Source organism: Phaethon aethereus (assembly GCF_964289735.1).
Source record: "Phaethon aethereus genome assembly, chromosome: 1".
Classification (NCBI taxonomy): Eukaryota; Metazoa; Chordata; class Aves; order Phaethontiformes; family Phaethontidae; genus Phaethon; species Phaethon aethereus.
This window is the reverse complement of record NC_138575.1, coordinates 117,393,682-117,407,188: the sequence shown is the minus strand read 5'-3', so window position 1 is coordinate 117,407,188 and position 13,507 is coordinate 117,393,682. Positions and strand designations below refer to the sequence as shown.

The following is a 13,507-nucleotide window of genomic DNA, read 5'->3' as shown; positions in this document are numbered from 1 at the left end:
CTACCAGAAGCATACCCTTGTCTTTTTTCCCAGCCATCCTGCCAAAATGAGCCTTACCCTCACGAAGAGGGGGCATGGGAAGAGCAACTCCGGGCTCTGCAGAGCCACGGCCGGGCCGGGCCGGCTCGGGCGCGTCTTTCTTCCTCGACACGGTCCGAGACCCCTTCTCAGTACTGCAACAAGTGAGACGGATGCGCAAACGGCCTTTCTCGACAGGTTGCAAACTCCAACCCCGGCTGCTTGGGGTGTTGCCAGGAGGTCTCAAGGCTGGTGGGGGTCTGGGGGTCTGGGGAGAGCCAGCGGCCGCCCGCCGTGCTGGTGAGGGAAGCCCCTGCAAAGGCTGTGGGATGATGCCCACAGCTGCGCGGCTCTTGGCGTTTTCTAGAAGAGCAGCAATCTTAGCTCCAGAACCACTCCTCAGCATCAGCCTTTGCTGACTTCTGAAACTCGTGACCTCTCCTGTGCTGTTAGGGATCAGGTGATCGCAAATTTATTTGCCTCAACAAAATTTGCCTTAGTGTTGCTGAGTCACAAAACCTGCCATTGCCCACACCAGCGACAGCTGGGTTTGTTTTGTGGGGTTTTTTTACCGCTCCTCGATGATCCTTATATGAATCCAAACCAACATTTCCAAAAATGGATGTCTCCAGCGCTGCTCCCAGATCAGAACCAGGTTTTCAAAGTACTGAACAACCACCAGTCCCCATTGAAAATATTAATTAAAAATTATCTTGGCTGCAATCTCTAAAAGAGTTTGGATCCTTCAGGATGGAAAATATTCCATAAATATCAATTATGCTGTGACTGTCCCATCCACAAGACTGTGATTATATTGTAATAACATCGTTACTATAAACATGGGATTACCAGTGGTGACCTTCTGAGGTCATCCTCCTTTTTCCCAAAATGTCTAATGAGCCAAACAATCTCAGCCTCATTTTCCTACCTCTAATGTAGGCAAATGTAGCCAAGGAGTTGCTAACAAGAATTCCATCTTTCTTTGGAAGTCTTGATTCCTTTGGATCAAGGTCGACACCTGTGACACGAGGAGGTAAGGCAAATGCAATCATATCATAGATGATGAAGCTACTAAACTGATACTCACCCAGTAACTGTTAAACTAACAAGTTCACCTAAAACACAGGCAGGCCAGCGCTGTGCCGTAGGAACCTTGCGGAACATTAGACCAAACAATGATTGATAAATAAAATAAATATTGAAATAAAGTATAAATAATGAAGTATTGAAAACATTGAATATCTAGAAAATGGCAAATTTACTTAAAAGAATCTATCACCAAGTGAAACCTCTTGCCTATTCCCATTAAGGTTTCTGAAATAATTTTACTTCATTAAGCTTCACAGCTCTCAAACGGACTTCCCAGGCCAATCACTGCAGTACACTCCTGTTATTGATGACAGCATCTAAGCATTAGCCACATCATTAATTTTTCTGCCTTTAAGAAGAGCAGGTGTTGGCGTAACTCTTAAAAAACTCTCCACCCTGAAACAACCACAGTTTGCTTTTCCCATGGTTCAGTCGCAGTCAGAAGACAGCATGCTGGCTATGGGTAGGTCTGGAGGGGTCACTCGTTTCGTGGTGCCGCTGTGACAGCAGGAACGTGCTCACGCGGGTCGCAGCCCACCACGCTGCCCCCTCCAAGGGGGAGAGCAGCTGTTCCAGTAGGGTTTCCACTACCTCGCCACAAGCTCTCGGACCAAGCTCTGCAGTGGGAAAATGTCCTGTTTCGATCAAAGGAGAGGAGCAAGCCATACTTTTTTGACGGTACGTACCATCGTTCCGTTTGATGGAAGACTTGCTGTCGGTGACCAGGGGGTTGACAGCCGTGAGGATAAATTTAGGAACTGAAAAGACGAAAAACGAATTGTGTACTGTTAGTTTTAGGAGCCAGATCCCCAGCTAATTACCAATCCCGCTGCTAACCCTGGGTTTATTAGTTGGGTTTCCCACGTTGGTATTGATGAGATCGGAGCGGGCGGCTGCGTCCGTAGCCAGCACGGGCAAGTGCCAGCCCTGCCAGCCTGAGCTTCTTCGGTGGCCCAGAGATGCTCCCTCACGCGTGGTGCAACCCCAGGCAGAGCTGTGCTGCTCATCCCCGCCGTGCCAGCCCCGGCCGGGGCCGCTGCCGCCGCCTGCTGCGTTGCCTTGACTTTTACCAACCTACTTCTACGCTGAGCCCCATGGCTGGCAAACTCCCCGGGAGAGGGGCCGTGCCCGGTGACACCTCCTCCTCCCTCCACCAGCACCCACAGACCTGGCGCACCGGGAGGCACGGCACCGGGATGCTCTGGCATGGGGCGGTGGCAAAGAGCGCGCTGCTCGCGGGGTTAGCGCCGGGGGGAAGGAAACGGAGGTGGGAAAGGGAATAAAGTAACTGGGAAGCAGACTGAAAGGAAGGTGGGGTGAGCAGGGGAGGGAGACAAGGGCGAGCGCAGAGCGAGCCCGAGGGATGGGACGCGCAGGCAGAGCGCCAGTGGTTTTCACCTAGAGATCAGTGAAACACCAAAGGGGACAGACAACGCTGCGACTTCTTGCTAGAGACTAGTAAGGGCAGCTCTGGACCCCTGACTGCATTCACACCCCAGCCCATGGGGAGCTCCAGGAACACCAAGGCAGCTGCACACACCGCGGGGACCTGCCCCCTCGTTTTCTGGCCCCTTGTTTTCCACCCCACAAGGGGTGCGCCAGCCCGTGGGCAGGAGACAGAACTGGGCCACAAATTCAGGATAAACGGGGCTACAGTCAGATGCTAAACAACGTCTAGATACCGTTTTCGGATGAGGATAATTAATTCACTGTAATTCTCAGAGAAATGTTGAAAGTCTTGTGCGACGTCCTCTGCAGAGCCTCTGAGATGCACGGCCACCAAGGAGGAGGGTGTGCAGGATGGGAAGAGATGCATGGGTGGGAGTGGGCTGCACCCTCCCCATTGCATAATTTTTTCCCTTGGTAAGCTGTCACACTCTTCTCGAAATAATTCACAGAGCTAAAAGCAGGTGCATCACGCAACACCGAGAGCTGACGTACTGCGTGTTAGGTGACGGGCCCTTCAGACACCCGGAGCTTGGCGCCCGTTCCCCGCACCGCATGAAGGCAGACTGACTGATTTTCAGGCTGATGTGAAGGAGGGGCGGGGGGAGGAAGAAATTTCAAGTATGAAGCTCGCCTCTATCCCACATAGAAACATTTGCCAATAGATAGTGTTAAGGAAAGTTAAAGGGAGCAGAGGAGACTGGGGTTTGTGGCTTAGCATAGTTTTCCTTTGAAAAACAACTAAAAATAGCACTTTTTTCTGAGCAGAACTTTTCTTTGTGTGTGGGCTCAAAGTCATAGCTGTTTCCTTTCCTGATGAAGGAATTTTTTGGGGGACTCTTAGCTCCTGTTTGCAATAGAAGGCCAACAGAGATACGGGAGAATGAGCTCATTTCTATTTTGGCTTGTACCTCATCGTAAGTCTTAAACGTTCTCCAGCGGCAGAATACTTCTGTCGGTGCATGAGGCAGACAGTGAGCAGGCTGGTTTTCTTTCAGACCGCACGCCGCATTTGCAGGCCAGGCTGTTACGAACAGCGCGCACGTGTCATGAACAACGTCCTGGGAGGACGCAGCGTCCCCCGCGCCTTTGTGTGACCTGAAGCTCCTGTCGCATGGCCTGGTGCCCAGGCAGCCCAGGCTCCTTCACAGAATCACAGAATCAATGGCAGGGGTTGGAAGGGACCTCTGAAGATCATCTGGTCCAACCCGCCTGCCAAGGCAGCATCACCCAGGGCAGGCTGCACAGGAACGCGTCCAGTCGTGACGTTCTTGATGTTCCTCCTGCTCCCCTCCAGGGAGCTTGCTACAGGACTGAATCCTTTCCCCATGGCTTCCCATAGGGTTTGAATGGCTATTTAATAGGTCATTAAAATATCTGCTGTAGGGGGATGCTGAATTCAAAATGACATGGGCAAAAAAAAAGCTCCTGACGGCTTGCATTGTTGATTTTCATTATGGCTCCATTTCAGACAGAAGGACTTTAACTAGGATAGGCTGCATCAGGTCGCTGAACAGCGTAACTGGTACTAGCACGAGGAATTTTTATCAAGATAATCACATCTGTACTACAACTCGTGCCAGCACTACTTTGTCAAGTAGGGTTGGAGCCAGTCACCCACCGCAAGCAGCCCACAGAAGGACTCTGAAAGGCATCCAGGGAGGGCAGTTACAGCGCGGGGCATCAGGCGCTGTGTTTCCTGAGAGAGGCCTCCGCAGTCCAGCCTCAGCAAGAGCCAGGAGACGTCACCTCGTGCAGACACGAGATGATGCTGAGCAGGTCATCAGGGGTGCTGAGACCGCGAGAAACCAGCGTGTCCTGGCTCCTGCTAAGTTTTTACTATCTGGAATTAACTGCAAAAATAAAAATGCAGCCAGACACTCTAGCCCTAAACGGTTGCTGACCACTGAGGTGGGGAGTACAGTTCTTTTTCACACTCCTGATCATGGTGGAAACACTTTCAAGTGCGGCGCAGCCCTCAGAGAACGTGGTCTGCTCTGCTGCGCTCCTGTTGCTTCAGGGGGAGGCCTATTTACCTTATCTTGGGAAGCATCAGCTTAGCAGGGAACTTCTAGTGAGGGGAAAGAATGTAAAATGTCATTCTGGAATATGCCCAAACTCTTCCCATGTTCACGAGATGATCTGTAAAATAATTAGACCTGCGAATCGTTGGCTAATGCTTCAGATTGCACAGCTCAGTAGGATTTGGCAGAAGAAAAAGTCTTCAAAATGTGCCAGCAACACACAAGAACACTATTTATTACCCACGTGTTTTTGCAAAACCACTTCACTGAATAACAGAATGCATAACCTCACGGCAAACAAACATACGCTGGTTCTCTGGTTCATCTCTAGAGAGATGTTTCTTGCACACAGAGATGTGCAAGAAAGAACGATCTGTTATAATTATCCTTATTCTAATTAAAGAGCATTCCATTAACTCATTCATGAAGTTACTACAGCATGAAGGCAACTGCACAATAATGTAACGTATCAGTGCAAAGGCAGATGTCCAGCTCTCTTCAACAACATAAAGCTGAGTTACTGCAATGCCTCTCACCTGACAACTAACTCACGGGGAGACCGAAAAAGAAAAACTCTCCTGCCAGCAAGGAAGCGGCCGGGGCTCATTTTCCTCTGATCTTCAGGTACACGGTGATCTGGCAATCAATCCTACGTTGCTGTTCCCAAAAGCACGTCTCAGCTAACCCGTGCCCTCTGCCCATTACTCCCTAGAGATGCAGCAAAAAGGGCTCTACGAGACGTCCCTGTTGGAGCCGCTGCCGTGACTCCCCACCGGCCAGAAAGAGCCAGAAAGGGGCAGGGGCTGGCAGCTTGCCGAGCGGTGCGCAGAGCGGTGACTCGGGGAAAAAGCTTTTATGGACCCTCTGGCTGAAGCAGAGGTGCGTGAGAGACGATCACCCCGGACCCTCACACTCCCACCCCGCAGCCAGCCGGCAGCAGAAAGCAGAGCCTGAGGAAATCCGTTCGAGGCTCAAGAAACGCGCAGCCATTCCCAAATACGTGCAATACCAAATTAAGGGACTACACTGAAGTTCTGTAACCAGTCTTCTCTCACCTTTGTTGGTGCTACACTTTGCTTCTGAGAAGAACTGTAGGGAATTCTGCTTTCCCCTGATGTAAATACATTAGTTCATGGTAAAGAATATGGAAAACTGTTCCTTCTTGCCTGAGGAATGAGCTGAAATAGGCTTCAGTCCTGCAAGGGACGTGTAACCTCAAACTCTTACTTTTACTGAGACTTTGCCCAGGAGAAATGAAATCCCTCTGCAAGGCTGAGGGCTGTAGGTGTGCTCGTGTGAATCAGATTTCAGGACTGGGCTTGTACACAGTGCTTCAATTATGCTGGACTGCGTTACCTGCGCTGATGGCAGGCAATGCCAGGTTCTTTTTCCTAGCGCTGTTGCAGGTCAATTCTGTAGAACAGACTCTTACTCTGACAGTATTTCTCAAAATATTAAAACACATATTCTATGTTCTATTGTCAATTGCATTTTTACAGGAAAAAGACCCTTAATGCCTGAATTTACATGAGGTGCAGCTCTGCCCATGGGATTGTTCACATATTTTGGTTGTTCTTGTATGCCTATGTCACCGACTTCCTATGCTAAAAGGAAGGGGAGATTTTGGAAGCCTCTGTGAGCATGTGTGTGTCTCTCTCCTTACGTGTGCACCATTTGGCATTGTTTTGCCTTGCAAGCAGAATGAGGGCTTTAAAATGATCACGCATTTGCTCTTACCACATGCGTAGCTGACATTAAGGTATTTTGTAACTCCAGGCAGGCACGGACTTCCAAAATCCCGGCTAGTGACAACGATTTTGCATCTCTGTTTCCCGTAACACCTTTTTGATAAAACTTCTAGCGCCGTGTAAGACAAACAGTCTGAAAGAAAAACACATACAATAAATATACAACACTAGTGTTATCACAAATTAGCTGCTGCGTACATGACTAGAGATACAAATCTGCTATTGATTTCAGGCATATGTTTGCCTAAGCAGGATTTCAGAATTAAATATTAAGATTCGTCAATGCAAGGAAGTCAGCTGCAATGCAAATGTGAACTTGCAGCAAGCTACCTACCTCACGCTGACTTCCAGGTGCTACTAAGGTTGCTGTAAGACTCACGTCAAGCTGCAAACGAGGTACCCAGTATAAACCACTATGATGACATGGAAAAAATAAGCACATCCAAATCGCTCTCCATCTGTTCCATCTCAGGATGAGTGCGCAAATAACGGGAGAATCAACGCTGCTTGCAGGTCTTTTTCTCGGTCCCTGGGTTATTGAGATGATTTCACTGGATGCCTAATTTCATTTCAAGTCAGGTGAGACCAGTTTTTGTGTGTTGCAACAGCTAGGGCTACAGTGAGGTTTGGTATATTTAAAGGTAGCTTTTGATTTATTATGCCTGCCGCTGGTAGGAGCCATTCTGCCATAGCACAGAGGTCAAAATGGGATCAATATTTAACCAGGGAAATATGTGGCTGCTTCCTCCCATACCAAATTCCAGGCTGTTCTAGTAAGGCTGCCGCCACAAGCCAAGTTCACATGCCTAAAGCAACCTCAACAGCATCTACACTGCACTGCCTTCATGCCCTAATTACATGAGGTAACCCACATCATTTTCAAAGCAGCCTAAACTACCCCTGACTTTGTGCAGATGAAGAGAGTCCAGACTCTCCCCGTGGGCTGAGCAAGAAGCACGCACCGTGTGTGAAAACTTAACTTGCTAACAAACATCTACATTCGGAGCTGGGATTTCTTCATTCAAGACTTATGCCTTCTACCACAATTTATAAAAGAATAAAACTTGATTAGGAAGATTTTGGACTGAAGCTGGAATTATTTGAATGGGAAAGTGTGTGTGTGTGTCAGACAAACTTTAAAAAATCTGCTATAAAAAAAGACTGTCTCTAGATGTGATTAAATTCCCGGTATTCACATGTGCTAAACTCCGAGCCACAAAACAACCCCCCAGCTTAGTTTTGGTTTCTAAACAGAAAGTATGCAGAAAGGACAAGTCTGGAGTAGTAATACTTTTCTGAAGCTTTCTGCTTCCAGTCAGTGTTCCCTCATGTATTTTGTGACTTTCTGTGGATGACAGATATTTCCCACTCTAGTTTTCTGAGGCAGGGGCACTCTAGAGGTCTGAAAACATATTTCTCGGGGCATTAAAATAGCCCTTCTTCCTGTAATACAACTCAGACAAGGACAGCATCCTGTCACCTTCCAGCTGCTGAAGTTCATTTCTGCCTCTTTAGAGGAAGGCGAAACAGTGCTTGCAAGGACACTCCAAAGGTTCCTCAAATCAGTCGTCTTTGAAAAGAAAGAGGAGGTTTGAGACTGGAGTTCTTGACAAAGACGACAGATGACTGACATTTACTATGTGAACAAGGGGCAGATTTGTGATTTTTAGAGTTAATGCCCTGACACCAGAACTAAATAAGTCATATACTTGAGCGGAGCCATTGGGAGATAGGCAAAGGGCTCACAGGTTACCTTTGGACATGGATTTTTGGTAGAGCAATTCTTCCTTTGTCTTTTCAGAGACCTAAAATCCTAGTGCCCATGTGTCCCGGGAGGCTGCTGGGCAGGCAGGGAAGGCTGACCTAAAACATTGGGTAGTTCTCATGAAGTAACTCAGCTGCTTTAGTTTCCCTCCCTGGCGATTTTAGATGAGTAAGGATATATTTGGATGGACATTTTAGGTAGCCAAGTAGCTTATTTTGGCAAGTACGAAAACAACTGAAGAATATCAGGAGGAATTATCAGATGATTCATAGATGAATGGATTGGGAGCACAGCGGCAACCTGGCAAACTGAATTATGTTTTCTACAAAATTTCCTGCCCTGGGAGCTACTCACAGCGTCTTTAAAAACAGGAGGCTGTTGTGCTGATGGTTTTCTACAAATTCAGTAATACAGTAAGTACAAGTTTCATTTTGCCTTTCGTAGATGGTTGCTCATGTTTCTGTGGGAGTTAATAGCTCCTTATCGTCTATATTCATGTTGGATTTGGCTCCTCTACCTGAGGAGCCAGTTGTCATATGCCTGCAGGCTCTTGCCAGGCCAGTTTTTGGAGAACTTTCCAAGGCTCACCTGGTGTCACAGGTGAGTAAGTGCAAACCCAGGCTGGCTTGCTTTTGCAGGACACCATGGACGTTAACTGGAAAGACCTATAACAAAAAAAACCAAACCCTTAACTTAACTTAGCTTCCTGTGGTCTAACAAGATTTTAGGTTTTAGTGATCCAGTCAAAAAATGTTCCATTTTTTTCCTCCCTGGTTTACGTGTGTCCTTGCTATCTCCCCACTAACTCTCCTGGCAGCTGAGATGCCAGCCGAGCAATGACTTCAGCTCGGAGGAATTCTGTGTACTCGGTACCAAAGGCCACTTTTCCAACACCTGCAGCTCCGCCTGTAGAACCCCCCACAAGCAGGCGTTACAGAAGTGTCCCCGCACCAAAGCCAGAGGAGTTGCTGTGTGCTGAAGGGATGTTCAAACTAGTTTCAACCAAACTTGCTTGGGGTCGAGCCGCAATCCAGCTGCAGCAACGCAGAGCCCGTGCCAGGGATAACTTGTCCTCCTCCTGGTCAGGCACCTTCCTGCAGTGTCTGCATGAGGAGGGGATTCAGTCAGTGCTGCGTCTTGAGTAGATGAGTGAATGGTCCCACTGAACGGCCCCAAAGAAATCACTGAGCAGGACGTGAACGTACGTACGTAACGTGTCTTCTTTCTTGAGTATCTCAGTAACGCTCGAGCTACGCGTATCTTTATGGGGCTTGCGAAATCGGTCCCACACGTTTAAAATAAACTGCCTCTTGAAAGGCACGTTCCCAGCGTGCTAGAAGGCTGGTGGCATCCACCAGCAGTGGTGGAAAAGGCTGCGATGTGCGGCTGGGAAAACGTTCCATTCTTCATGCCTTTCTCCCGAAGTTGCCCGCTACGCGCCAAGACTGTTGGTGGATCTTTTGAAACAGACACTTATATGGATGGCATGGAGACACGGGTGTCACGAAGAGGTTCTTAACGCAGTAATAAACTATCAGAACTGACTGCAGCTATTTAACAGTTAGAGTAGAAAGCCTTGTTTCTGGAGGAAAGGCTCTTTCAGCTCCCTAATTAGCTTTGTTTAGGAAAGTTTTGGCATGCAAACGGCATGCTATAAATCATGCAGGCTTTAATGAGAAGCAATTTGTCTTCTGGTTTCTTAAAGCTTCTCTCAGTTTCAGACAGGCAAACTTTCAGCTTTCCCTCCCTTTCTTTCCACCCTGCCACACAAGACCTGCAGGTGATGGAGCAGTCAGAGCTGGCCTGAGCATCTTGCGCCAAGCTCTGGCAACAGCGTCCCGTCACACCCTCTCCAAACGTTACTAATTGCCGTCTTCTCCCACATCACTATGCACAGGGTGAACCTCAAGACATGCTGGGTAGGGAATGTGTCTCAAATGTCAACCCACACGACATAAAAAGCAATGTGCTGGTGAAGGACCAGGGCACCCAAAAAGAAACCCCTCCACAATTTGTCACTCCAATACTGGAGCCCAGCTGCTTCTTGCTTTCATCCCAAACTGCCGGCTTACGCTGCTTTATGCTTTCTGGGCTGTGCCTACCCGCAAAAGAATAAGGGGCTTGCTTTTAACATCAGCTGAAAGCAAAGATTTCACACTACCAAATCAGGATAGCTTGTGCTTTGTGGAGCCCGAGTATCAGCTCTGGGGATAAGAATTGACAAGGGGAAACTGTGGAGTTCGGAGCAAGCTAAGGCTGCAGGCTCCTAAAGAAAGTTTCCATAACAATATGGTAATTTATGCAAGAGCATGGCACACAGGGTCCTGCCTACGCATCCGAAAAGGGCCATTCCAACCGCCGATTCTAGGAAAAACACACACCACCATCAGCGGCGCTTACGAAAAGTGTTGCTGATACCTTTGTGTTCCAGGTCTGAGTACTGTCAGTAAACAAGGCGGTATGATACGCTACAGATACTACTTACTGCCAGCACGGGTCGTTCCTTAGCAGCGAATACAGCCCCAGGGCTTTCCGAAAAGCGGCACCTTCTCTCCCCCGCTCGCAGGCGATTAGCCCATCGCTCGGTTTTATTTTACAAGCGGCTCCGAGCTCAGAATTCAGCCTGTAAGTATTTTGCACAAAAGAAAAAAAAAACACCAAACAAAAAACAAACCACCCTGGTCTTTCTCTCCTTATTGCACACACGCATGGGACAGAGTGGGGGATCCATCTGCCGGCGCGAACGCCGAGGGCGGGAGACGAGCGGAGCTCCGCGCTCGCTGGCGGCAGCAGGACCAGACCCCCCTGCTCAGACGCTCGTTGCTTTGTGTCGCACCCTTTGGGTGTGCACGTACACGGGCAGGAGTTCCCTGGCTTTACTTCAGGCTCGCCTGCCAAGTCTGCTTTTCCAAACAGTTCAAAAATCTAAGGTAGGAAAAACCATACACAAGAAAACCCCCGAACTGCTAGTGGGGAAAACACTAGTGGGGATGAAGTGATGTGCGCCTGGGCGCGCTTTAAGCAACTGCAAACAGCTGCTCAGCCAAATGTGCCCTTCCCTGTTCATCTCAGCAGAAAGTTAACTGGGCTCTAAAAATGGTGGCTGCTCTCTTCTTCCCTGCAAAAAATCACTTCTCATCCTGCCACTGCGTTGAACACCTTTTCTTTTTGGGGAGCTTTGTCTTGACAAGATTTGTTGGGGCCAAGTTGTGCAATGACTCCCACTGGCACCTTTTGGGGCCCAAAACACCCACTAAGCTTCCCAGTTTGCTCAGGGAAAACAAGGAACTTTTCATATCTGATGCCTGCACAGAGACTTGACTGAAGGATTTTCGTGGTGGAAGCAAAATTGAACAATTTAATCCTTACGTTTGCACCCATAAAATTCAGTTGACTGTTGCCTCCCACACCCGACGCGGCAAGGCACTAGTGGCAGAAGCCGCAAAGGGAGAGGTGTACCTACCCCACGTCCCCGAACCCCGGTCCCGCTACAGAACAGTGCCTCTGCACCCACCCCACCCCTCTGCCCTCGCAGCTGGCGCACGTTTGCTCTGCCGCAGTGCCCCTGCAAGAGGTCCTGTGCTGAGTTACTAGAATAACTGCTCTGCAGCCTCGGGCTTCTCCCGTTCAGCAGCCTGCCACTGCATGGCTGCCCACAGGGCTTGTGTTTGAAACCAGCCCCCCAGTTCGCTGGTAAATATACGCTAAGCAGACGGTGCTTAGGAATGGAAGGGCATACCCAGGCCTTGAACCAGTGATACTTGCAGTCTAGAAAGGACTTTTAGCCACCTTCTCTGTAGAAGCTCTGAGCTACAAGATCTTGCTCCTTCCCCCAGCAGAGGACTGGGCTCAGTGTTTCTGTCAATTGACTAAGTGCTCCTTGCAGTGTCTGGACTTCAATATCCAGCATTCCCTAAATTTTGGCCAACTTACATGGTTTTATGGCACCTAGAAGTCTATAGCTAGCATGAACCTAATAACTTCAGTGTGTTGGCATTTCCAGATCTGCCCATAGCTGTTTGTACCTTTACTTCCTTTACATCTGCTCCCAAGAGACTTATACAGGGGACTGGCTCACACTAGGAGGAGTATACAACTCTTAGTAAGAGAAAGAAACCAAAAACTTTTCAATCAATCACTGTTAGTGAATAAGACATGTAGGCCCTCTGAATTATGCACAATACTGATACAAACCAACAAACAAAAAAGAACAAAAAAAAAGGAATCACAGTATCACAAAATACTGTTATATAACAAAACCATAACGCCTTGTTGGGCTGGAAGGAACCTACGGGACTTTGGAAATCTCTCTTTCTTGCCTTGGTAGCACCCCTTCCTTCTTAGCTGAATGCCATTTCACTGGAAAGAGGGGATTAGCACAAAACCCAGCCTCAGGGTATGTTGTGCCATGGTGATGAGAGTGCCTGAACTCTTCCCCTCCCCTCTCAACCTCCAGAAAGTGGGAACAGGTAAAAGAGAGGGCTGTGCTGGAAAGGACCCTACCTTCCAGTAATGAAGATACGTAACTCAGGGCTCTGCTGGTCATTAGTGCTCGAGGGAATGCACATCTGACTAGTCAATGCAGTTCCAGGTGAAATTTCTGGGAAGGACATTCTAGTGTTCTAGCTTGCAAGTTGCAGCTAGAGGCAACCCACTACCAAGCCTTCCTTCAAGTACTTTCATGTACTAACAAGAGTAATTTATGACTTGAGAAGTGTTTGTTGGCCTGAATCTTCCTTGTACTCTCTGTGGTAACCTGTTCTGGCACAACTCTCTAACTTCTTTTGGCCAATAAATTTTCCCTTTCCTCATGCACATGTTAGTACAAATGTAAAAGAGATAGTATGTCAGAAAGGGCAACAAGTCACGCAGGAACAAACTGCTACAGTTTCCTGCTTTGGTGCCTGGCACAACAGATTCCTTTAAGCAGAACCATCTGCTACAAAACTGCACCCAAAAAAGTTTTCATTTTCTTGTGAAGTGTTTGATAGTCTTAGTAAAACGGGGAAGTTACTTTCTGTAAATTCTGTACAGTCTGAACAGTGACAGTCATTTGAAGAGCTGCAGAAGCTTGGAGTTTTTTATTTTCCTGCAACGATCCAGAGATTTTATAATGGAAATAATTCCCTGTGCTTTAATGAACTCTGTTACTTACGGTAGGAGCGAGCTTTGCAGCAGAAACTTTTCCTAAAGGCAAAAGATCCTAAAATGCCTGGAGACAAGATTTTATGCACTGTTCTTTGAAGTGGGCAATGGTGACCGCTCACAGGAATGAACGGCCCTGATGACAATGCCCTCTTGACAAGAGCAAGACCAGAGGCATGTAAAAATACCGTATTTCAGTTTGATGGTGAAAGTGATAAAAAACAGGAAAAATATTTTATAGTGAACTTATACGGAAATTTCCCATTCTTTGA

The 13,507-nt window shown here is 48.0% G+C and overlaps 1 protein-coding gene across 2 annotated transcripts in view; it reads right to left on the bottom strand.

The window, feature by feature from the left end:
- The window catches only part of EVA1C (eva-1 homolog C), a gene marked incomplete at both ends in the record, with an annotated part of 41,417 nt that overhangs the window by 728 nt on the left and 27,182 nt on the right, over positions 1-13,507 (bottom strand). Inside the window, 3 exons of one of the 2 annotated variants that reach the window (XM_081999621.1) lie at positions 947-1,036; positions 1,794-1,865; positions 6,315-6,458. In XM_081999621.1, the coding sequence (XP_081855747.1) occupies positions 947-1,036; positions 1,794-1,865; positions 6,315-6,458 (306 nt within the window). Of the gene's footprint in view, positions 1-946; positions 1,037-1,775; positions 1,866-6,314; positions 6,459-13,507 lie in introns of both variants that reach the window. The other variant, XM_081999622.1, reaches the window with a different exon arrangement.